Genomic DNA, 24,691 nt, shown 5'->3' with positions numbered 1-24,691 from the left:
TCAGACATGACTGAGCCACTGAACTGAATAGTACTGAACAACACATTTTACATAGTTCTTACACATTTTACACAGTTCTTAACACTTTAGAAAACAATCATTTTATTTGAACCCCATGATAATTTCATGAAATATGTAAAAACAATCCTTCCTTATGAGAATTTACTTGTGTCTGTTTATATTCAACTCATTATTTTATACTCAGAATTATAAAGCCTCTGTTAAAACTGACAGATTTAAAAAATGCTCCTCTGTTCACTAAGTTCTAAGACCATTCTGTTGTGCTGTGCCTACTGTCTTCATCTTTTTCTGTCTCTAAATATGATGCCCACTATTCAGTGTTTCTCAAGGTACTCTCTCTGCCCCAGGGGACATTTGGTAATGTCTAGAGACATTTTTAGCTGTTATTACTTGGAAGTGGGGAAGGGGGATGCTATTGATACCTAGTAGAAGATGCTGCTAAACATTCTATAATGCACAGGACAGGCCCCAGAACAAAAACCCAACCAGCAGAAAATGTCAATAACTGTACAGATTGAGGAAACTGGTATAGTGAATAAAAAGTGAAAACCCTGGGGACCAGACTGCCTTGGTTTTAATCCAACTCCACTACTTACTAGCTGTGCGACTGACCTTGGGAAGTTGACCTCTGTGCCTCAGTTTCCTCATTTCAAACTGGGAGACAGAGTACTCAACTCACAGGGACGTAATGAGGAGTTAAGTAGAGATGTGTGCTGCAGTTTTTTTTTTTACATTTGTTCTTTAAAAAAAAAAAAATCAGTGAAAGACTGCCTTGAGGTAAAGTGCAAGCATCACATGCAGTCATCCCTTTGGCTTTTCTTTTCAAATAGTAACAGATATACTGAAACACTTTCCACCTGCAATTTAGCATCACCCTTCATCTATCAAGTCAGAGCTGTAACTGCTCTAATCACTTACCCAATGTAATCTCCTATACTTACATTCTGCTTCTGCATTAAAAAACCATAACCATTTAATTGTCTTGTGAAAGAGACATGATAAAGTTATTTTCACTGCATAGAGTATACTCAGGGATTTTAGATGGAGCATTAACTCCTTCAAAACCTAGACCTTAATTAGTAATCTTTTTTATACTACCACCAGCCCTATAAAAGCACGTTTCTTTAGTCCTAGGGCAAGTAGAGAGAGATTACCTGGATATTCATAGTACAAGAGACCATACATAATTTAATCTGTTCCCCTTTTAAAATTAAAGAAACTGAGGCTCAGAACTTGCCAACTACAGAAACTGAAATTTGAATGCTTCCTTGATTATGAAACAGAAGTTTCCCCTATAAGGGCAATAGACAGAAAACTGACCTGAGATATAGTTAAGTTCAGTGATTACTGTTCTTGCCATAAAACAATGATTACCCCTCTTCCTCCTTAGAAATCAATTACCAATTTTTTTTAATACTGCAAACTTCATTCTTACCTAGCTAAAAGTTTCCTTCACTGTCTTAATAAGCAGATATCCTTAAAAGACTCAATTTATACAATGCATTTACATATTTGTTTTCTTACCTCAATATTTTGCTATTTGACCTCATTATTATGCTATTTGGTTATTTTATTAACTATACACTCATTTTGTTTTTCAAAACCCACGCTTAGTATATGAAATGCTTCAGATGCCAGTAATGGGCACTATGTAATGGTAAAGAACGCTCTTTTTGGTACAAAGGAAGCAGAATCTTAATTGGCAATTTGTACTTCTTCCTCAGAGAAAAAAATCCATTTAACCAAATATTCTGTCAAGACTTTGGGATTGTTAATATTTAACATACATATTCAGGAGTACATTCTATAAAATATAATAAAGAATATCCTATATTGATTTTTCACTTCTATACAATGGCAAGAACTCAATAAATATTTCCTTAGATTCTCGGCATTTATCTTTGACTCAAAGCTTTCAAGTCAAACTTCAAGTCTTCTTTAAAAGGTAAAAAGCATGCTATGGATTTGTTTTAAACAGGTTTGAGGAACATTTGTTATTCACTAGTTAATCAATATTAAAATCTGTACAACTTTCACTTACATTTGATTCTTTGCAGCTTGCCTCTGAGCTTTTCTTTCTTTCCTTTTCTGATCTGGTGGCTTAGCAAAAACAATTTCAATATTTTCTCCCTCCAAGTCTTTGCCATTCATTTCTTCCATAGCCTTAAAAAAATTAGGTACTGATGAATACAAGAGACCTTTCACAACTGTGATTCATTTAAAGTTAAAAAGAAAAATCATTTATCATTAACCACAGGAGGATGAGACAAAACAGGATTCTTTGATTTAAAAAGCCAACTCTTTAATGAATATTTTTGACTTAGTTTAGTGAGGCAATCTCCCAAGGCCAATAAAGGTTAGCTTGAGCAGATTACACGACCTGAGTTTCCTTCAATTTTCTAAAACCTGATTTTAGGATAACTAAAAATCATTAGCCATTAATTAGATACCTATGATTATTCCCCCAGTCATTTACCTTGACAGCACCATCTCGCTCATCAAAATGAATGAAAGCATAATCTTTTAATTTCTTCACTCGTTCCAGTTTCCCAAACTGACTAAATGCCTTTTCTAAAATCTCTTCTGTTACAGTATTAGCCAGGTTGCGTACAAACAGCACTTTTACCTGAAATTTAAGAAACAAAAGCTTCTATATACTTCCAAACAATTAAATTTCCAAGATGCCACCACCCCAACCCTGCAAACTTAACTTTGGTCACAATCCATTAGAAATATAAACTACACTAAATTTTCAACTCATTTGGGCAAACATTAAGGAGCTACTGAATTTAATGGGCAAAATTCTAAACAGATACCTCAAAGATACACAGATGGTGACTAAGCATAAGAAGAGATGCTCAGTATCACATGTCACTAGGGAATTGCAAATTAAAAGTGAGATATCATTACAAACTATTAGAATGACCGGCCAAAATATGAAACACTAACACCATCGAATGCTGTTGAGAACGTTGAACAACATATTCACCGTATCAGAATGCAAAATTACACAATTTTGGCAGCTCCTTCCAAAACTAAACTTACTTTTGTACCATATGATCCACTAATCACACTCTTTGATACTTACTCAAAAGAGGTGAAAACATGTCCACACAAAAACCTGCATATGGATGCTTAGTACACCTTAATTCATAATTGCCAAAACTTGGAAGTAACAAAGCTGTCCTTCAGTAGGTGATTGGATAAACTGCAGTTCATTCAAACAATGGAATATTACTTAGTACTAAACAAGAAATGAGCCATCAAGCCATAAAAAGACATGGAATAAAAGAAGGTATCTTAAATGGTTACATACTATATGATTCCAACTATGTATGTGACATTTGGAAAAGGACAAAGCTATGGAGATAGTAAAAAGAGCAATATTTGCCAGGAATGAAGGAGAAGAGATAAAGAGGTAACCGTGGAGAATTCTTAAGGCAATAAAAATATTCTGTATGAGACTATGATGATGGACACAAGACATACATTTGTCAAATCTATAGGATGCGGAACACCAAAAGTGAACCGTAATGGAAAGACTGAATTATAAACCTTTTAGTTTAGATCACTGATTACAACAACGTACCACTCTAGCAAGGATACTGATAATGGGGGAGGCTGTGAAGTATGGTGGTAGGTGTGCGTGGGAAGCCACTGTACTTGTTGCTCAAAAAAACAAAACACGCTATGCACAGTATTTCCTGAAGTGAAGTGAGAGTTGCTCAGTCGTGTTTGACTCTTTGTGACCCCATGGAATTCTCTAGGCCAGAATACTGGAGTGGGCAGCCTTTTCCTTCTCCAGATCTTCTCAACCCAGGGATTGAACCGGGGTCTCCTGCATTGCAGGCAGATTCTTTAGCAGATGAGCCACAAGGCAAGTCCTAGTACTTTCCGTTAGTTATTATTTTACAATCAAAATGGAGGTGGTGATTTCCTAATAGTGTGAATACTGCTCCTGCTAAGTTGCTTCAGTCGTGTCCAACCCTGTGCGACCCCACAGAAGGCAGCCCACCAGGCTTCCCCGTCCCTGGGATTCTCCAGGCAAGAACACTGGAGTGGGTTGCCACTTCCTTCTCCAATGCATGAAAGTGAAAAGTGAAAGTGAAGTCACTCAGTCATGTCCAACTCTTCATGACCCCATGGACTGTAGCCTACCAGTTTCCTCTATCCATGAGATTTTCCAGGCAAGAATACTGGAGTGGGGTGCCATTTCCTTCTCCAAACGTGAATACTATGCCATCTTAAAAAGCAGCTGAACTTAACAAATCAAGTCAAAACTAACTAAAACCCTTCATAGAGAAGAATATTCAAAGCATTAAGATAAATTCTTCCAATCCTGAAAGATCCTGGCTAAAAAATATTATCACTTCCTCCTAAAATACCTGAAGTAGCATCTGAATTTCTTAATCTAGAGGGCTAACTAATGAAAGCTTAATAAGCCAAAGGAAAAAAAGAATGAATCCTAAATATCTCTGGCCTCAAGAATATTTACTATTTAATATTCACAACTGATACCTCACACTCCTTTCCTTATTTAAGTGAGCTCACTCTATTTGCTGGCCTATCACCATTAAAGAGGATTCTTAAAAAGACAAAGGGTGGAGTAACTTAACTGTGCACTGCACTGGTAAAGTGGTGAAGTGTTGACTCAAGAGATATTTGTTCTCATAGATGTCTCAACTGACTGCTGAAGCAGGATACCTAATAATAGCTAAACCTTGTAACTGCAGCAGCTCTGCTGAGGCCAGTACAGTTCACTATTTTTAGGAGTAGAACTTTTAACATAAAAACCATGTAATCAAATGGCACCATTGTCAAAAACTTACAGCAATTGCTTTTTGAATCCACACAAAAATGAAAGTCAGTCATCTCCTCAGCATGTAGGCTAACTACTTCATGAGACTAATGATGCTACACAACTATCGCTGAGGGTCCATGAATAATTTCTAAATTCACCCTCCATGCACTTGTTATTTATTTCTGGCGTGTGGCCTTTAACACAGAACAGTTCTCTCGCTTTCAAAGCACAGTTTAAAAAAGCACACAAAGTTTTCCTCCACTCTCTAAAGCCTTCTGCTGCTCCCACCAACACCACAAAAGAAAATCTTAACCCAACTGTCATTACCTTTGCCATAACCTCAGGATCGGGATCTTCTATAGGATCAGCCCATTCAACAGTTCCAACATTTCCCCAGACCTTGACTTTACCACTCATTAACCTACGTCTTGCCTGGGCAGCTGTTTTGTGATCTTCATATTCAAGAAAACAAAAGCCTCTGTTTTTTTTCTTGTCGTCTGGTTGGTGGTATAAAATGACATCTGTAAGACCCTCTGAAAGGAAGCAACCATTCCAGGGAAATTAGATAAAATAAGCAGATCAAAAGATTTTTTTGCTAATATTATACTTAAATATCAAAATGAAAACTAATCTCTTATCTTTACAAGAGATAATATACTGAAAATATTGGTCAAGATATATTAAAATATATATTTTAATATATATTTTTAAAAATACTCAAAATTCTGTCCAGCTCAAAAACACTGGTCCAGATAATTTACCTCATCCACACTTTCCCAAGTATTCCTAACGCAAAAATCTCCATTAAAAAAAAAAAGGTACCCATTTTACTTAGACCTGAGGACTATTCTGCTTCCATTAATTAGACAATAGAGAGGCATGAAATCTTTACAGAACTGTTTTAGGAAAACCAGAAATATAAAATGTTTCATCCCATCCAAGTAAAACCTAATTTTTAATGGCACTCTCCTGGCCTCAGATATCCGTATGTTTATGTCAAATGAAATAAACTATCTTAGTATTGTATAAAAATTTCAAATGATCCTGGAAACTGGTAACAGGTTGATAATTTGCTAAATATATTCTAGACAGATAAAATTGTTTTCTTATAAAAGCCTGTCACTTGGAAACTTAAATTCAAAGACAATGTAGACTCTGCTTATAGCAAGAGTACTCACTATTCCTATAATTTGGAAATTCAAGTCATTACCTACCAAATGTTTTTACTAAGAATGTCAACCAGCACCTCAACATGCATAAAAACACACAAAGAAATACAATCTTCCAAAATAGGAAGCACAACAATGATTGTGCAGATTGAGTTCAAATCCCAGACATATTCCTTACTATCTAACATTCAGCAAGTTACTTCCCAAAACCTTCTGATTCCATGTCTGAAATATGCAGATACCTATCTTATATGGCTACAGAAAGAATACAATGAGTCAATAAATGTAGTGCTTAAAACAGTGCTTGGCAAGTAGAAGTATGCAATTACCTTAAGCATTACAACTTGCACCTCCTTCCAAATAAATCCAACTTACCTGTTACTTTGCTAAATTCTTCAAGAATCTGTTCCTTGGTTTTACTCTTAGGAATAGAGCCCACAAAAAGCCTGTTGTTGGCAACCGAGATGCAGACACCAATGTGTTTTCCAGAACGAATTTCGTGATTATTATACTGAAAGGGGGAAAAGTGCACCGTTTTAAAAATACTGAAAATATCCTATGACAGGTGCTTATTACAGAAAGACACACAAATCCCATAGACAAAAGCAAGATCTTTTAACAAACTAAGAACTCAACACTTAAGTTTATCAAGTATCCTTTAAAAAATTATAATCTGAGACATAGGAAGACTGTAACAACAAAACATTGATCACGTTTATGAACTAAACCAAAAATTGTCAAGTCCTTGAAATTTAGCAAATCTGATAAGAATCAAATCTGTAAGCGGCTTAAATTCCAAATTACTGATTACACAATACTTTGTTTTCTACTTAAAAGCATCCTGCTAACTCTTTCCATGTAAGGAAAATGGATTCAAATTGTCAACAAGCTTTCTGCCTTTTTGTTAATCAGCACTTCAATCTTATTTTTCCATCTCCCCTAACCACTCATAAAAAGTTACAATAATGATTCTTCAGCTTCAAATCCTTAAGTCTAAAAGGAGAACCTCACTATTCTGAATCTGGCTCTACATTTCCCCCCCATTTCATTTTCATCAAGCCTTTGATAAAACTGGACAAAGACAAGTAGATTATAGTATAAGTATAGAAACAACTATAAAACTATAGTAAAATGTAAACAATCTTCAAGTAACCCTAAATCATAAAAGGCAACAAAACCATAGAGGCAAAACCCAAAAAGCTCCATTCCCTGTTATTCTGATTCTTGTGCAACAGGTACATAAGATGTGAGTGAAGGAAATACAGCTAAGTCAGAAAATTGATTCCTCACTGTCCCTTTCTCCATTATCTCCAGGTATTCAAAATTAAACACGAAGTTCAAACATCTTTCCCTCCAGTTCACAACAGTTTTGTAGTTTTTACCCCCAATGACTCAGTTCACACTTGGCCAAATCTCTGGTCATCATTTTGAACTGTGGTGTTGGAAAAGACTCTTGAGAGTCCCTTGGACTGCAAGGAGATCAAAGCAGTCAATCCTAAAGGAAATCAGTCCTGAACATTCACTGGTGTTGAAGCTGAAACTCCAATACCCTGGCCACCTAATACGAAGAGCTGACTCACTGGAAAAGACCCTGATGCTGGGAAGGAGCAAAGGCAGGAGGAGAAGGAGACAACAGAGTATGAGATGGCTGGATGGCATCACCGACTCGATAGACGTGAGTTTGAGTAGGCTCCGGGAGTTGATGATGGACAGGGAAGCCTGCTGTGCTGCAGTCCATGGGGTCGCAAAGAGTGGGCGACTGAACTGACTGACTGGTCATCATGATCCCAAGATTACCTCTATTCTTTACACTTATGCCAGAGACATTTTTTTTTTAAATCACAATTTTGCCTATTGGGGAAAAAATATCCCATCAGCAAAACAAAGTTCAAATAGCTGGACATTAGTAAGTCCATCCTAAAATTCCTCCCACTTCTTCCCTTTCTCCACACTTGTAATCTTGGTTAATGATGTCAGTTCTTATACTGCTACGCCTCTGAATATAATGCTTTCCCTGAAACTTCACCATCGAAATCTCTTCTGCATACCTGTATAGTTGAGCTCAACTAAATACTTTGCAATCCCTAAATTCTATAAGGATCAATAAAAACACCCTTCTTGTTAACACAGATCAGTAGTTCTCAACAGGTGTAGATTTTGCCCAGGGAGGGAGGAGGCACATTTGACAATGTCTAGAAAGATTTTGGTCAACTAGACCTAGTGGCTTAACAGTGAAGAATCCACCTGCCAATGCAGGAGAGGCAGGTTCCATACCCTGGAGAAGAAAATGGCAACCCACTCCAGTCTTCTTGCCTGGGAAATCCCATGGACAGAGAAGCCTGGTGGGCTACAGTCCATGGGATCACAAAAACAGTTGGACACGACTTACCGACTATAAACAGGCAGATTTTGGCCAACTAGAGGTGGGACTTGCTGTTAGTATTTAGTGGGTAAGAAGAAGTCAGAGATGTTACCAAACATCCTATAATTCACAAAATAGCCCAGCATAATAGCTATCTAGTCTAAAATAGTGCCGAGGTTAAGAAACACCGCCCTGGACTTTGTTTTCCCATACTATTTGTATTTAGACCAAACACCTCTTAAAAGTAGAAATATGCAGTTATCTGCAGATAGTAGACCTATGGTTGAATCCATCATTGCATGGGATTATGGACAATGAGACTACAATATCCCACCACACAAGTAAGTTAATCTAAGAACACAATAAACTATTTAAGACATGCATATTCCCTAGATTTTTACAAGTAAGCATCAAATAGCCAGCCTTAGCAACAAATCAATGACTTTTAATTTGGTCATTTAGTCTGTAATTCCAGAAGTTGACAAAAAAAAAACTAAAATGGGGGGGGTGGGGGAATGGAATGGAATGCAAAGTTTTAAAAGGAAAAGAAAGAGGAGTTACTTTGAAGATGACAGAATTTGGTATCACTTTCCCTTTTCTGTATTTTTGTTTTCCAAATATTCTAAGACCAGGGGCTATGTACTTAACAATGCTGCTTCAAAATGGTGATAACTGTTGCCATTATTTTCTATATAAGCAAAGTTTCTTCCCTTCTAACCTATCCTCACTAGCCCTCCTCTGGTTAATCAAGGTAGGGTAGGTAGAAGGTATTTAAAATGACAGTAGTCTGGAGAAGGCAATGGCACCCGACTCCAGTACTCTTGCCTGGAGAATACCACAGATGGAAGAGCCTGGTAGGCTACAGTCCATGGGGTCGCTAAGAGTCAGACACGACTGAGTGACTTCACTTTCACGCATTGGAGAAAGAAATGGCAACCCACTCCAGTGTTCTTGCCTGGAGAATCCCAGGGACAGAGGAGCCTGGTGGGCTGCCGTCTATGGGGTCACACAGAGTCGGACACGACTGACGCGACTTAGCAGCAGCAGTCTGAACAAGTCAGACCTGGTGGGTTCCCGGGTAACATCAGAGGTAAAGAACCTGCCTGACAGTGCAGGAGATGTAAAAGACACAGGTTTGATCCATGGGTGGGGAAGATTCCCCCAGAGAAGGAAATGGAAACCCACTCCAGTATTCTTGCCTGGAGAATTCCATGAACAGAGGAGCCTGGTGGGCTATAGTCCATGGGGTCGCAAAGAGCCAGACACGACTGAAGCAACTTAGCATTCATTCATTCGGTCTGACCAATAGGAAGCTATGAATATTTAGCAGGATTTACAAAGAAAACTGTAACTCTTCATCCACATTTTTTTAATTTAAAAAATGGAGACATTTTTAACTGACCCATAGACAGTAAACTGGCTCTCCAGTGAAGTCATTAAAGGAAAAAAGACTCTCTGGGCATATTGTCCAAATAAAGCAAAAGTAAACATTTTCAAAACAGTATCCGCATCTACAGATTAAGCATGCACTTTTACATGTATATTTGAATTAACTTTCCTTACTCTAGCATTTTTAAGGCCAATCTATCATCTTAAAGTCAAAATTAAATTTTACATCCTAGCAGGTAACAGTGACTGAGATGGTAGAAAGGCATTACAAACAACTGTTTTGATGCTTACTAGAGATTCTAATTTAATGCTGATAAACCCTTAGTCTCAAGGGTTAAGTAATCAGGACTATATGATGGTATCAAGATAAACAAAAAAATGTGGTTTTTTCCAAACTCTAGGAAAGTTGGCACTGAAATGAACAAGTTTTAGAAATCTAGCTTTCAGATCCAGTAGCACAGTGAGGTAATCAAATAAAACAACGATGAACCAATATAGTTTCAGTATTTCAGAACACCAAAATGAATTGTACAGCCTGGAACATTCCCATCACCCAGGCTCAAAAACACCAAGTCACTCTTTCCTTGCCTCATAGCCAATCAGTCAACAAATCCCCAGAAACTCAGCAACCTCAGATTTGGAATCTGATCCAGAAGTAGTTGCTCAGTCCTAAGTCTCCTTATAGCAGCAAAACGGCTGCCTCCCAAGCCTATCCACTTAAGTCTGCTTTACACTGAGTCAAACCTACTTCCCTAAAAATTCTCCAGTGAATCTATTTCCTCCTCCAAATGAAGCACTTCACATACCTACACACAATGCTTACGACTCAGTCCTCTCTGCTTGGCTAATCATTCCTTCTCTGAAATTGGAAAGTGCCTCCAGGAGTGTCACAAAATAGTGACATTCATAACACAATACAAATGCAGGCTAAGAATGAAGAGTCTAGAGTAAGCTGGAGACTATTCTAACACTTCTAAACACTGGCTTCTATAACACGCAGTCCAAGATTATCTCAGCTTATTTGGCAATCATACCACACTACTGACACACTACAGTTTGCTTATGAGTAAGTTGTGTATAGGACCTGACTTTCAACCCCACTCAATTCCACCCTTCTGATATAAACTACTGTCCCAGGCTATCAAAATCTTTTCAGATCCTTATTTTGTCATCCCCCATGGCATTTATCACCACATGCAAATTCAAGTCACCAAACATTTCAACCAGTCCAACTATACCCTCATTCAAATCACTGATAAGGAAAAAAGAAATACCATCTATAACATATTTACATTATGCAACCTACACTAACACTCAAACCTTCAATGGCACCATGCAACTCAGTCCAGTAGTCAATGACTACTGCCTTTTAGCGTTCACTTTAACAAGTTTCATCTTTCTTCCCACAAAACACTGCTTCAACTCAATTCATCTATTTCCTTCACTTCCCTCCCTACTCAAACCTCTTTAGGACAAAGCCTTCTCTAACAACCCCAACTCAAAGCAATCTATCCCTTCATCCTTCCTTTACCCTGTGACCCACCAGTTTCCACTTTAATTAACTGTAGTTAGCCTCTAATGTTGCAGAAACCCCAAAGTCAAGAACAGAATCAAACTACTTGTACGCTCATAGTAAAAGTTTTCATGCTATTCACAGTAAACATTTGCTAATTGCTACTTAAAATACTTTGTGGACGTCTCTTGTCAGCTGCATTCATTGAAGTGGTTGTACACTGATGTATACAACCACTGTGGTGAATAAACCATCAGTGGCTATTAAAGTCACAAATCTTAACATGTAAATATAGGTCAGTATTCCAGTCTTCGCAAGAAGTTTTTTCAGTAAGACACTTCCACTGTAATGGACCATAATGGGCACTTGCAAAGCCAGTTGCCTTGGGCTCCAATTCCAGAAGCACACATACAAATACACATACACACCTGCGTGCGTTCCTCTTGGACTTTGTGACAACACCAAATGCTACAGAGGACTAAGTGTCACCCTCCCCATGAATCTATGTTAATCCCTAGGGCTGATGATAGCAGAGAATAATTGCAAATGAAAGCTAGAAAATCTTTCAATAAGACAGCACTGGTCAGCTGGTCAAGTTATTTATCCAGTACCTATTCTACAGTGGCACTGTTCTGAATGTCAGGGATGCAGAAAAAGAGTAAATTCTCTGAAGGGAAGAGTGATGCAAATAATCTTACAAAGTCAAGAAATAATTTTAAGTACATCAAGTATTATTTTTTTACATCATGTTCAGTACACTGTCATGGGGCAACTGGGTAGTAAGCCTTTATTAGAAAGGCCCTCTAAGAAAATCTGATCGATAACTAGGCAGCAGCTGGGCTAACTGGAAGAAGTGATGGAAAGCACAGAAGGCAACCGTGAGTTGGAAATGGTCATAGCTTTGGAGGAGGACAAAAAAGGCAGAGTATGGATGGAACAGTAATAAAGTAGAGAAGGAGAGAGGTTAAGCAGAAACTTTATCAGATAGAGCCTTGTTTAGAAGCCATTATTCTCAGGACGGGAATGCTGCGATCTAACCTACATGGCTAAATGATAAGACTGTAAAGGGGCAACAGAAAGCAATGAGACTAGCTAGGACTGTTCAAATGGTACCTTAGACTAGGGTGTTAACAGGAAGATGGTACAAACTGGTTAGATGCCAGAAATAAATTTGGTAGCAGAGAAGACTCACACTCAACACCTTTTAAGACCATCTAAACCACTACACAAAGAATCGGGCTCACTGGCAACATAACATATATTGCTGGTTTAAACTGTTATGTCCAGTTAACAGTAAGAACATGCTAAATAAACTAAACCTGCATGGCCTTGGGCAATCCACCCAGTCTATTTATTCACTGTAGAAAGAAGGTATTTCACTTACCTTGAGGAATGGGTTGCAGTGGTTATTTTTTTTTTGCAGTGGTATTTAAAAGTAATAATGTGGCACAGAGCACAGCTCCTGTGCCTTAACAAGCAACAAGTGGCAGCTATTAAACACCTTCCCACAAATTTAGATCTTGCTTCCGCAGCTAGACTATCATCATTTAGAGATACATTTTCTTATTCCCCCAAATACAAGGCAAATGTTAGCTGAAAACAGGGTAACTAAGAAGTCTGCAGTTGCTTTTAACTTCATGTCTCTTCAGCTATTAACATCAACCCATTTGTACAAGTAATTCAGATGCAAATTTAAAATCTACATTTTTTATTGGAAGTCACTGCTGAATTATATGTATCAAAAAATAAGACCAAATATATAAACTATCTCAATCTAAGGTATTTCTCAAGATACTCAAAGTATAGGAAAACAAAAAGTGATGCTGCTTCAATCTTGTCTAATCTATAATCTAAAAAAGACATTTCCTCAACTCTTGATTATGTACAACTAGAACAGTTCAACTATCTTATATTAAAATTTCTCTGATAAAGCTGTAATTCAAGTAGACTTGTGATATGACACAACTAGGAACGGTCTTCAAAATATGGTCCCTTAAAAAATACATTTGGGGTGTAACTCATATCCAGGAATCAAAACAAGATAACATAAAATATCCAAATCAACTTCAGTTTTTTATTTCTCTAGAATGTTTCATTTCCTCAAAAGCCTAGTCCTTTCTTTTACTGTTGTACTAAGGCAAGTCTCCCAATTCTAAAACCATAATCCTACCTATGGTAAAACATCTTTTCAGAAAAAGCCATAAGAATACATCCAATTCATCCTACTACTAAGACTATCTTTAAAAAGACACTAAAATGCAGAGCCTCCTATTGATTAGAGAGCAAAAAGTAATTATTCCCCCAGATAAGGACTCAAATTCAAACCCAGAAAAAAATGTAAAAACATTTGTTTAAGAACTGTTCCTAGACCAATCAAAATAGCTGTTTGGCTATCTGGAAATTTGTGCGTTACAGTCAAAACTTAACTATGTTATTAAGACTACTCTAAGCCTACAGCAATGCAATTTTGGAATATATTATGTTAAGCCAAGGCAACTGCCCAAACTGAAACGTATTTCATGTGTATTTATTGGCAATCAAAATTGTCATGTTAGGACTGGATTATGTATCTTCTTCTAACTATGTTTCTTTACTATAAAGATTCTGAACTTCACCTAGAAATACTCTAGTGAGGACCTACCATAATTGGTGTCTTTTGGCAGCAAAAATTTAGTTAAGTATTGGTTTAATAATTCCTATTAAAAAATTAATAAATACATGTTGTAACACTAAGTAATCACACCACTAAACAAAACTAAGCTTTATGTAATACCTAATAAATAAACTAGCTCTGACATCATTAAATTCTACAAGAGCTTTTTGTAGTGAGATAAGATAGCTCATTGCTTTCTCAATCACTCTACATTTCCACATTAAAATTTGTTGCTACTTTATTACTATCTGGCAAAATGTTCTTTTAGATTCAGCTGGATGATTTCTACAGTTTATCTTTCCAGAACCCTAAAAAGTCCTCAATTTTACTTGAACTGTTTAAACTAAAATCTTGACAGTTCACAGTTACCACTGAATGGAACACTAGAGAGCTATACACTCTCCCTTCTGTAACAGCATCCTTGGAAAGAAGGGAAAAGTCAGCCTTGATTTAAACAAATACCCCAAATCCTGAATCCTCTATTCTTCCCAAGTAGCATACTTTTCTAATGTCAACCTTACAATATTCAATTACACACCCCAATGAAGAGATGCAAGCTATATAGAAAGCTAAATCAAGTGTATTTGTTTCCTTTTTCTCCTTAAGGCTTGCCTTAAAATGTGATTTAGATGACGGTGAGGAAAGAAAAAATAAAATTCAGGAATAATCAGTCTAAGAATTTCAAGTTTGCTTAGAATTACCCATATAACATGTAAGTCAGACAGTGCAAAATAAACGTCTGCCATAGTGAACCATTTACAAAAGTTCCTCCCCAGCTGCACTTTTTGATATATTTCTTGGATTGAAATTAACTTGACATCTTCAACTACAAAATGTAGAAACCACTTGAGTCACAGAATAAAACTAATTTGAAGGAGTTCTATAAGCCATAACTTGAAATATTAAAATTCTTTAAATTGGGAAAATAACTAGGTCCTCACCTGACATCTGCTATTTTTAAATCAAATACTGCCATTCACCATAAAATCACTTATTTCATTAACTAAAATGTTATTATCGCAATGTCTTCATGAAACATTTCTTAAAAAGGGATAGCCAAATATGGCCCAACAGGAGCTCTATTACAGTTACTTTCTTACACCTTTTAACATTCCTAAAATTTAAAAAAAAAATCACTCAGCCAAATGTTTCAAAGAACCAGTAACTATAACTCCACCACACTACCTTATAGGTCCTCAGTCAGTTCAACTATACCCGCAAAAGATACTGCTATAAAGTGTACATAGAAAATGTGAAAGACTGCCTAATCAGCACTTCAAAAGCATTCAATTAACACAATAAGAAAAGGCGTGGCTTTAATTAAAAATAGCAAATGTGAAGACTAAAAAACTCACCAGTTTAACAGCCTCCTGAGCTGCTTCTTTTGTACAAAAAGTGACAAACGCATAACCTCTATTGAGACCTGTTAGTGGATCCATCATTAAACGAAGATCCCATATAGGTCCAGCTTTTTCAAACAATGGAACAAGTTCATCCTCAAACAGATCTCTTGGAATCTTCCCCACAAATATCTGTAAATTAAATATGCAATAAAAACCATGGAAAATTTATGTAAGAAACCAGACACATGTACATTTACTACAAAGGGTACAAGTTTTTAGTTTCTTTACCTCAGTGCCAACAGAAGGCTGCTGACCTGAATAAACGGAATCTGGAGGCGGTCCCCCATACTTCCTCTGTCCAGTGGTCACATCGAGTGTGTAGCCTGTTCTTTCCAAGAGTGCCTTAAAAAGTTCAAAATATCATTAATATATTTCATTCATAAGACCACACCCATGCAGCAAGCAGTTATGAAAAAATCAATTTTGTTCAAATCTTTCCATTTATGTTGGCAATATTCCCTACTAACAGGTTTTTGTTGTCTGTTTTAGAACTCTTTTAATGTGTGCTTATAATTCATAATATACCCTAATTTATAAAAGTTTCAGGATCCTGGTCAAATTATTTTTTGGTCTCCAATTACTGAGTAGTGCTTAGTGAACAACACAAAATATTGATTCAACAACTCTCAAGGCAAGGTATATCTATTCCGCCCTTCTAAAAAATGACTGCATAATTAAGCTGAAATTCTCTCCTGAAGGAGGAGGTAGATAACTTATCTCTTCCAAACCTAGCTTTCTTACCCAACAAATTTCCCAGTAACCCACACTCCGAGGTACCTACTGCCATTCTAGGAGTTTCACCAACCTTTACAAATTACACTCCTCCATCTAAATCCACAAACTTAAGAGGAGATGCAGGAAAAATAACCTCTTATTCATTTGACATTCAAGTACCATGCTTCACAGGACAGCATGGATCACTCAGAAAAAGAGCCAAAATGATTTTTGGAAACTTTATGAAACTGCAACACGATATAACCTCTACACATTATCTCCCTAAAAGTGAATTGTTAAAATTTATACAACTTATATTTAACTCAGAGCATAAAAAGATTCTTTTTATCTCTTATTATAAGCAAGAGTAGAAAGCAGTCATCCACTGTTAGCCTAAGGAAAAAGTAAGATTATTCCTTTTCCACCATCTCACCCACAACGCGCAAAACTAGTTTTCTAAATAAAAAGAATCTAATAATTAGCTCATAAACTTTGAAATAAACTAATAGCAAGCACATGATAAAACATATCAGAATGCTGTCAAGTGATGGGGGGAGGAGCACTTTAGTCCTTAAATGAAAAAGACTGGACAGATTTTATTTCTACCAACTCTTTGCGACCCCATGGAGGTAGCCTAAAAAGCTCCTCCGTTCATGGAATTTTCCAAGCAAGAGTACTGGAGTGGGTTGCCACTTCCTACTCCAGGGGATCTTCTCAACCCAGGGATCAACCCTGGGTCTCCCACACTGCAGGCACACACTTCACCTTCTTAGCCAACGGGGAAGCCCTTATTTCTACCCAAAGAACATTAAATAGTTATGGAAAGATATTGTAACTGATAAGAACTCTATTCCTCAACTCTCTTAACAAAAAAGTCCACAAGCTGGTACACGTTTTTAGTAGTCTTTTTCTACTATACCCAAATATATTTGCTTAACAATGCAATATTGGGTTAGTAACAAAAATAAACTCAAACCTCTTACTATCACATAAACTAATTAAATGGTTCATCTTCCCTTTTCCCCATATGCAATCCCTGTGCTTCTTTTACTTTAATGTTTATATGACCCAAATAATTTATCTGTTTTATGTCAATCCCTGAAAACAAAAGGAAACACTTATTCCCTCTGAAAATTAGTCTATAAAAATGTCTGATTTCTTGCCACAATTTAAGTCACACTGAAGCTTTACGCCACTCCCTTCCAAAGACAGAACTGAATGTTTCACAAACTAAATTTCCAACTTTTTATAAAATTTTAATAACTTTCAGTGTAGATTTACTTACAACTGATTTAATTACAATGGGTAACTATATATTCCATTTCTTTGGAAAAACTAGATTTATAGTTCAGATACAATTCACTCATTTGAAAGCCTCAATTTTATACATTAACTACTAACTCCATACTTTCCTCTTCCTATACCATTAAAACACAACTGACACCCATCCCTTCCTAACAACTTATTTTCTTAAAACTAGAACCCTTGGTTCAAGAGCAGGGGCACACTATGTTAAGAATACTACATTAAAACTAGTATGACCATCATATTTTCTATGAACCAAAAAATCAACACAAGTAAAAAACACAAAGATCAAAAGCTAGTTGACTTTACTACTATGTGACTTGGGTGATGGCAAACAAAACTTCTTCTCTCAGCCTCAGTTTCTTCATTTACATGTCTACAGTAAACAATTTTTTCATTAAAAGCTGCTTTTAGAAATGAACAAATTAGCCTTAAAAACCCACACTACGAATGAGGAAGAAGGCAGTGTTAAAATACTAAACTCATTTAATGTGGGGGCTTGAGAATCCTAAGGAAAGCAGTCAACTGCTAAATGTACACTCTCCATCAGTATGGGATGAGCTGATTCCCTCCCCCTTTTAGTTCCACTGTCAGGTAATCTGGACTTGCAGGTTTCATATGAAAAATATGGTGACTGTAGTTCTTTAAATCTTTTATTTAGAATACCAACAGCACAGATTTAGGAAAGAATACATGGATAACAAGAAAAATTTCAAAGTTGTTTAGAAACAGAAACTGTTAAAGGCAGGACACTTCAAAAAATAGTAAAGAGGAAACATTAACAAATTTATCTCACGGTCATTAACTCTCAACATTACAGCACACACACAAGGAATAATTTCACACCCAAGGAATATTTACCCAAGCTAGAAAATAGTCCAAACAAAAAACTTTAAAAACTGAAAGGAGTAAAAAAGAAACTTTTCAAAGACATACCTTAATTTTTGCTTCATCTGGTCCTTTGCTAGAATCTGCAACTTTGGTCCCCTGTTTTTCTCTCTGCCTATAAGTCTTCATGACTCCACATAAAAAGGCACTTTTGTTCTGCAAAGGAATTTTCCAATTATTTTCAAGAGTAAGTCTTAAATATACCTAACTGAATAAAAGTCAAAACTACTTTTTTTTTTTTAACACTCACACCAAATTAACATTACCTGAACATGAGAGAGATCACTGTCTTTAAACTGCTGAAGAACTGCCAATGCGCCGTCTTCATTGAATTCTTTTAAAGCTTCGATAGCTCTTTCATCTAAATCGCTATGTGCCACCAGCCCTGGAGAAGAAAAAACTTAATTAGTTGTCAACTTTTAATATTTTTAGAAAGTTTTTTTTTTAAAAGACCATGTTTGCCAATGCAGGTGCTAACTACAAATTCTTCCATTCCTCTTTACCTATATAATGAAAAACACACATACCTTAGCCATTATGAACTAAAGAAGGCCTCTCAACCATACTTAAAATAATGAGTCAACTTTTTTATCTTATCCTAAGTCAGGCAGTTCTGAACACCGAGTATTTCTAAGGTAAATACATAGGCTTACAAATTCTAAAATCAACCAACAAAGTACCGAGCATGACACAGGAACCTCCACTCAATTTCAAATACCACTAAAAAAAGCAACAGCAACACCGAGACAGACTGACTACAAGTCTACAATTACCAAGTTATTTAACCAGAATCCTACCATAAAAATACCCCCAAAAGTCACACAGCCTGCTCCCAACATTCAACAGCTGTTGCTACCTGCTACCATCATATACTTAACCATCTGGCCATCCAGCCTTTACCACCTAACCCTTCCTTCTTCCCTCCCTCTACACACCTTAACCTCTAGTTCACAAGAACCTACTAGCACAACAAGGCAAAACTCCAGGTCCCACACTTCTTGGAAACCACAAAAAGTTGCTATTTTAGTTCAAAGCCAGAAATCCAATAGAAAAATTTCATAATGTAATTTTGCAAGTGTTAGTTCTTACCTGCAACGTAAATTTCATCTAGTTTTTCAGCAACTTTCTGTGGTAAACCAGCATCAAGCAATGTCTGAAAATTTTCTGAATGGATAACTGCAGAAGTAGTATCCATGGGCTCTTCAGTACCATTTCCATTAACATGTTCTGTAGCCATGTTTCCAGAGATCTGTTCAAACGCAATAAGCAAAATTAAACTAGGGTCTTCAAAAAGGGTAGAACAATATGAGAGCCCCAATCTTGACTTTCTCTACCAATTTCTACACCAGAAAGCCTATACATCCCTTTAAACAGGCCTTACTTTAAAGTCACTGTCGCCTGACAAGCCAGATTTGGAGCGCGGGGCACCGAAGGACGGATCCACTACGTTTTTCCTTAGCACCACCCCTGACTCACCTGCTAACACTCCCTAGGAAAAACCACATTACAAATGGAGCCCAACCAGCACGAGGACAAGCCAGCGTGCCACATGCAACTGTGCCCGTACAGAGAATGAGGTGTGTGTGGAGCAAGCAAAGCTGGGCTTTTCCCTCTCAAAGGTAAACCCCCAAAGTGCGCGCTTTTCCCGCCTGCCGCTTAAAGATCAGTAACAACAGCCAGCGAAGAACAAAGCGCTCACACAAGCTACCTTCCCACCTCCCCGCTTCTCCACCCTTCACCCCCGCACCCCAAAGCCCGCCCCCGACTCCGCACCCAGAGCGGCAGCCTCACCGCCGCGGCCACCGGGAACCCATTAGAAACACGTGCTCCGCGCCTTCAAATGTCCTACAACTTCCTTCAACGGCAACCCACCGAGTCCCAGGCCAAGACGACCGTCACCAGCTCCCGACAGCAACCCAAAGCCGCGGCTGGAGCCCCCAGCCAGCAGCAGCAGCAGCAGAACCTCGCCCCTCGACACCGAGGCCGCGGCGGCGCCAGGCCACAGGCTCTCCCCGCCCCCCAGCGCCGCCGTCTCGGCCGTGACACATGGCTCTCTCTCTGCCCCGGGCGCCGGCGACCCCCGGCCGCCCGCGCGCCCAGCCGAGACGTGCGCCGTGGCGCACGGTACAAGCCCCCACCCCTGGCCTGTCCTGGCAGTGACTGCGAGGCGCGGGCCGCCGGTGCCACCCGCGGGCCGGGGCCGGCAAGCCGGCGGCATGAGGGCGTTCCGCGAACTGCCCCATGCCCGCCAGACCCCAAGCACCACCCAAGCCCGCCGCGCGGCTGCGGGACGGAACCGGCTCCTCTCCGCCCACTCCCGCGCCGCGGCGACGGCCACGACAGCACCAACTCCGCCGCCGCTCGCTGTCCGCGCGGGCCACGGGGCCGCCTCCTCCCTGGAGCGCCGCAGACAAAGCCCGAACAGCGGCAGCACATGGAGGGGAGGAGGAAGTGACGGCGCGGACCGCGGCCTACTCCTGAGCAGCCCCAGTCAACGTGCTCCCCTCTCCCTTGGAATCCATTTTCCAGAAAAGCCGGTTTCTCCCCGCACCGCCCTCCCCCAGCTCACTCCACAATGTCACGGAGCTCCCTTCCCAGACCCGGCTCCCAGCGGTCGTTACCTCCCCGTTGGGCTGCGGCGGAGGAATCCTGTCCGAGGAGATCCGGTTGCGGGCAACGCGTGCTCGCTGCTCCCTGTGTCCGGCGCGAGTGGAGCTGTTGTAAAATGGCGGCCGAAGCTCACGCCGCTGGCAGCAAACCCGATCCAGTTCCACTCGCCTCCGAGCGCGCTCCCGGTGCGCGCGCGCGCGCCTCCGCGTGACACCCCCCCCTTCCCTCCCCTCCCTCGCGCGTCCGCTTCTCTCACTCACTCTCTCAGCTCCTGCCCTCCTCCAGCTCCTCCTTCTCCTTCTCCCACCACCACCAGTCTCCGTCAGCCCTCTTCCCTAGGCCCTTCTTCTTCCCCTCCCTGCTTCTTTCTCCCACCGTTCGTACTGTCGTTCGCGGCCGCTCAGGCACAAGTGGCCGCCCTTCCCCTCCTAGATGCACGCTTGCTCACTCGCTCCCTCCCTCGCTCGTTCTCTCGGCCCCGTCCCCCAGTCCCTGCCGAGTCGGCTCCTCTCTTTCTCTCTCCCGCGCTGACGTGACGACGTAGCCGACGCCTCGGGACGCGCGCCCGCGGGTTCCGCCCCCACTCCCCGCCACCCTCACTCCCCGCCACCCTCGCTCCTCATCACACGGGAGGGCGCGAGACCCCGCCCTTCCGCTCCGGCGGCGGCGGAGGGGCCAAGAGTGAATGAAAGGCCCGCCCCTTCCCCTCCCGACACTCCCCCTCCCTCTCCCCTCCGGGTGGGGCGGGGCGGGGCGGGACGGGCCGGCTCAGCGTGTCCCACTCGTTCTCCTTTGTCAGGAGACAGGCATCTCCCCACCCCCCCCCGCCCCACCCCCACCGCGGCACCACGCGCACGCCACCCCCATTGAGCTCCCGCTCGCCCCACCCCCCGTTCAGTATCGGGCCAGCCGGGAACGGGGCGGGGGGCGCGGAACGCGACCGCAGCTGCCCTGAGAGAACCCACCCGTCAGTGCGCGCCCGGCCCGCGCCCTCGGCGCCGCGGCCGCGTAGCCGTTCCAGGCGGTGTCCACGCCGCCGCCGCCCCGCGCTCTCCTCGCTCGGGAGGCTGCAGGCGCACGTGTCCCCCGGGGCGGGGCGAGGCAGACAATGGAGCGGCGGGGGAGGGGAACGGCGCGGAGACCCGCGGACCTTTGGTCCACCTGGCTGGAGGGACCCGAGTGCAGGAGTCGCTCCGGGATGACTGGGTCTCCGTTGCTGGACAGTGGGAACTCCTGGGCCCCAGCCTGCGTGGCTTCCCTTCCACGGGAACCTCGGGCGGAGGGAGGGGCGCCCGGGGCTGGGACGAGGAAACCCCGGCTGCTTTTGAAGGGGGACCGGCTGTCTCCAGTGGAGCAAGGAGCTGCTCCCGCCTCGGGATGATACGAAAGCCAGATTTGGAAGCGAAACCGCTGGGTGGTGAAGAGTTGTGCAATACTCCTTTTCAGTCCCTGGCCTTTTAAGCAGTTACGGGCTTCCTCGCAGCACAGTTTGAGCAACTTGATGCAGCACAAAGCTGCGTGCTTTGGGCAACTGTGAGGCACGTATCGGTTTCTTTTCGAAAAACTGAACTGACAGTTCTTCTGTAACCGTGTACTAGGTACAAGAAAGATAAGACAAAGATATTTGAATTTCAGACGCGATGTGGATATTAATTTTACTTAATGAAGCTGTAATGAAAAATAGGAATAGTATCGTTTTGATTAAAAAGCAAGCTTATTTTAAAGCGCTTACTGGTTCCCTAAACAATCTATTCTATGACGACAAATCAGTGGTGCAAGAAAAAGTTAAATGACTACTCTTCAAAGTGCTTAAACACATCATATGTCAAATTATTCTCATTGGTGCCTGGATGAAGGTATAAAATTTTTTAAATAATTTGACAAGAACTGCCACACTGTTTAACAAAGATCTGAGCTCTTCATTACCTAAAATTTCTTACTGTCATACCTGGTCCTGCTATTGTATTCAGTTAATTCAGCAATAAGGGTTTTAGTTCATAATTCGAAGGTCGTAGATAATGTTATAAATGAAAACAAATAACCAAGATGTTTAATACAAAAATACAATCAAAACTGAGCAATCCTATACATTAAAGAATGAAAATAATCGATCTAACCATCCAACACTTTCTTTTAGACTTTTCTGAAGATCAGCTTTCCTTTAGAAGAAGAAAAGTGCCTTTACCTAGGTAATGTCGTCCACCAGCTGACCAGATCCCCCAAACTGAAATCTCTAGTTCTTCTTCCACCCGGAATTCCTTTGTCTAACCCACCCACCCCCAGACCTTTATGTGGGCGTTAAGTTCAGTTCAGTGGCTCAGTCGTGTCGTGTCCAACTCTGCGACCCCACGAATCACGCCAGGCCTCCCTGTCCATCACCATCTCCCAGAGTTCACTCAAACTCACATCCATCGACTCAGTGATGCCATCCAGCCATCTCATCTTCTGTCGTCCCCTTCTCCTCCTGCCCCCAATCCCTCCCAGCATCACAGTCTTTTCCAATGAGTCAACTCTTTGTATGAGGTGGCCAAAGTACTGGAGTTTCAGCTTTAGCATCGTTCCTTCCAAAGAAATCCCAGGATTGATCTCCTTTAGAATGGACTGGTTGGATCTCCTTGCAGTCCAAGGGACTCTCAAGAGTCTTCTCTAACACCACAGTTCAAAAGCATCAATTCTTCAGCACTCAGCTTTCTTCACAGTCCAACTCTCACATCCATACATGACTACTGGAAAAACCATAACCTTGACTAGACGGACCTTTGTTGGCAAAGTAGTCTCTGCTTTTTAATATGCTATCTAGGTTGGTCATAACTTTTCTTCCAAGGAGTAAGCGTCTTTTAATTTCATGGCTGCAGTCACCATCTGCAGTGATTTTGAAGCCCAAAAAGATAAAGTCTGACACTGTTTCCACTGTTTCCCCATCTGTTTCCCATGAAGTGATGGGACCAGATGCCATGATCTTCATTTTCTGAATGTTGAACTTTAAGCCAACTTTTTCACTCTCCTCTTTCACTTTCATCAAGATCAACTTTGCAGAAACAGCACAAGATCTTGTCCTAATGATCAGTCTCCAGAGTTCCCACCTCAGTGAACGTCCATCACTTGCATCCAGCAGCATTAGCTGAAAGCCGGATTCATTCAGGACAGTATGTGCTCCCTCGATGCCCCCTCAGTCAAGTTCTGTAAATTTTGTCTTCTTGATCTGTTTCTTTCTATGTTGCAACCAGGGGATAATCTACCATCACCTATTGCCTGGACTAATGATACAGCCTGCTGATTGATCCATCCTTGAAACGTTCCTAAACCATTCAAAGCTTGTGTGTGTATGTGTGTGTGTGTCTGTCTGTCTGTCTTTTAATTGCAAATGACTCTGGAGCATCTGCTTAAAGCCCTTCATTAGCTTCCCAGTACACTTAGAACCAAATCCTTAATTAGATCAACAAAGCCCTCTATCTGATCTGCCCCACACATCTCCCCAGCCAAATCTCTGCCCCCTTCTGAACTTTCCACTGGCCTTCCCTCAATTCTGACGTTTCTCAGGATGGCACACACTGAGCACCTAGACAGAAACCTGGTCAGAGATGCCCTGAGCAGGCCTGAGAAAAAAGCTGTCAGGCATGCTCTCCGGTTGACATCCTGTTGAGAGAAGCAATAGTATAATTTTCCTCCTGACCTACAGAACTTATTATGAATTTTTTTCAGTACCTACAGTAATATCATGGCACAGTCCTAACTCCTTTGCAAGGCTGACTCAAGGTGGTTTCATTGTTGTAACAAATTTATATCTTAAATGCAGACAAAGAGGCTCAGGACACTCTTATCTCTTAATATTACTTTTCTTGTTCCTGCTTTTGCCATGAAAA

General features: G+C 40.6%; 1 protein-coding gene across 6 annotated transcripts in view; it reads right to left on the bottom strand.

Annotated features, from left to right (window-relative positions):
- Positions 1-21,000, bottom strand: part of SYNCRIP (synaptotagmin binding cytoplasmic RNA interacting protein) — a 29,681-nt gene extending 8,681 nt beyond the window's left edge. For 2 of the 6 annotated variants that reach the window (XM_068985339.1, XM_068985340.1), the window contains exons 1-10: positions 20,840-20,962; positions 19,308-19,467; positions 18,485-18,603; positions 18,267-18,374; positions 15,540-15,653; positions 15,264-15,440; positions 6,367-6,502; positions 5,150-5,355; positions 2,498-2,647; positions 2,063-2,184 (exon numbers count right to left, since the gene is read on the bottom strand). In XM_068985339.1, coding sequence (XP_068841440.1) covers positions 2,063-2,184; positions 2,498-2,647; positions 5,150-5,355; positions 6,367-6,502; positions 15,264-15,440; positions 15,540-15,653; positions 18,267-18,374; positions 18,485-18,603; positions 19,308-19,455 — 1,280 coding nt within the window. In that variant the 5' untranslated portion in view covers positions 19,456-19,467; positions 20,840-20,962. Of the gene's footprint in view, positions 1-2,062; positions 2,185-2,497; positions 2,648-5,149; positions 5,356-6,366; positions 6,503-15,263; positions 15,441-15,539; positions 15,654-18,266; positions 18,375-18,484; positions 18,604-19,307; positions 19,468-20,839 lie in introns of those variants that run through there. The other 4 variants (XM_068985345.1, XM_068985342.1, XM_068985341.1 and 1 more) reach the window with 3 other exon arrangements.
- Positions 21,001-24,691: the final 3,691 nt, after the last annotated feature.

This window comes from Capricornis sumatraensis, chromosome 13 (genome assembly GCF_032405125.1).
Source record: "Capricornis sumatraensis isolate serow.1 chromosome 13, serow.2, whole genome shotgun sequence".
NCBI lineage: Eukaryota > Metazoa > Chordata > Mammalia > Artiodactyla > Bovidae > Capricornis > Capricornis sumatraensis.
The sequence above is the reverse complement of the archived record's forward strand: the minus strand, read 5'-3'. Positions and strand labels throughout refer to the sequence as shown.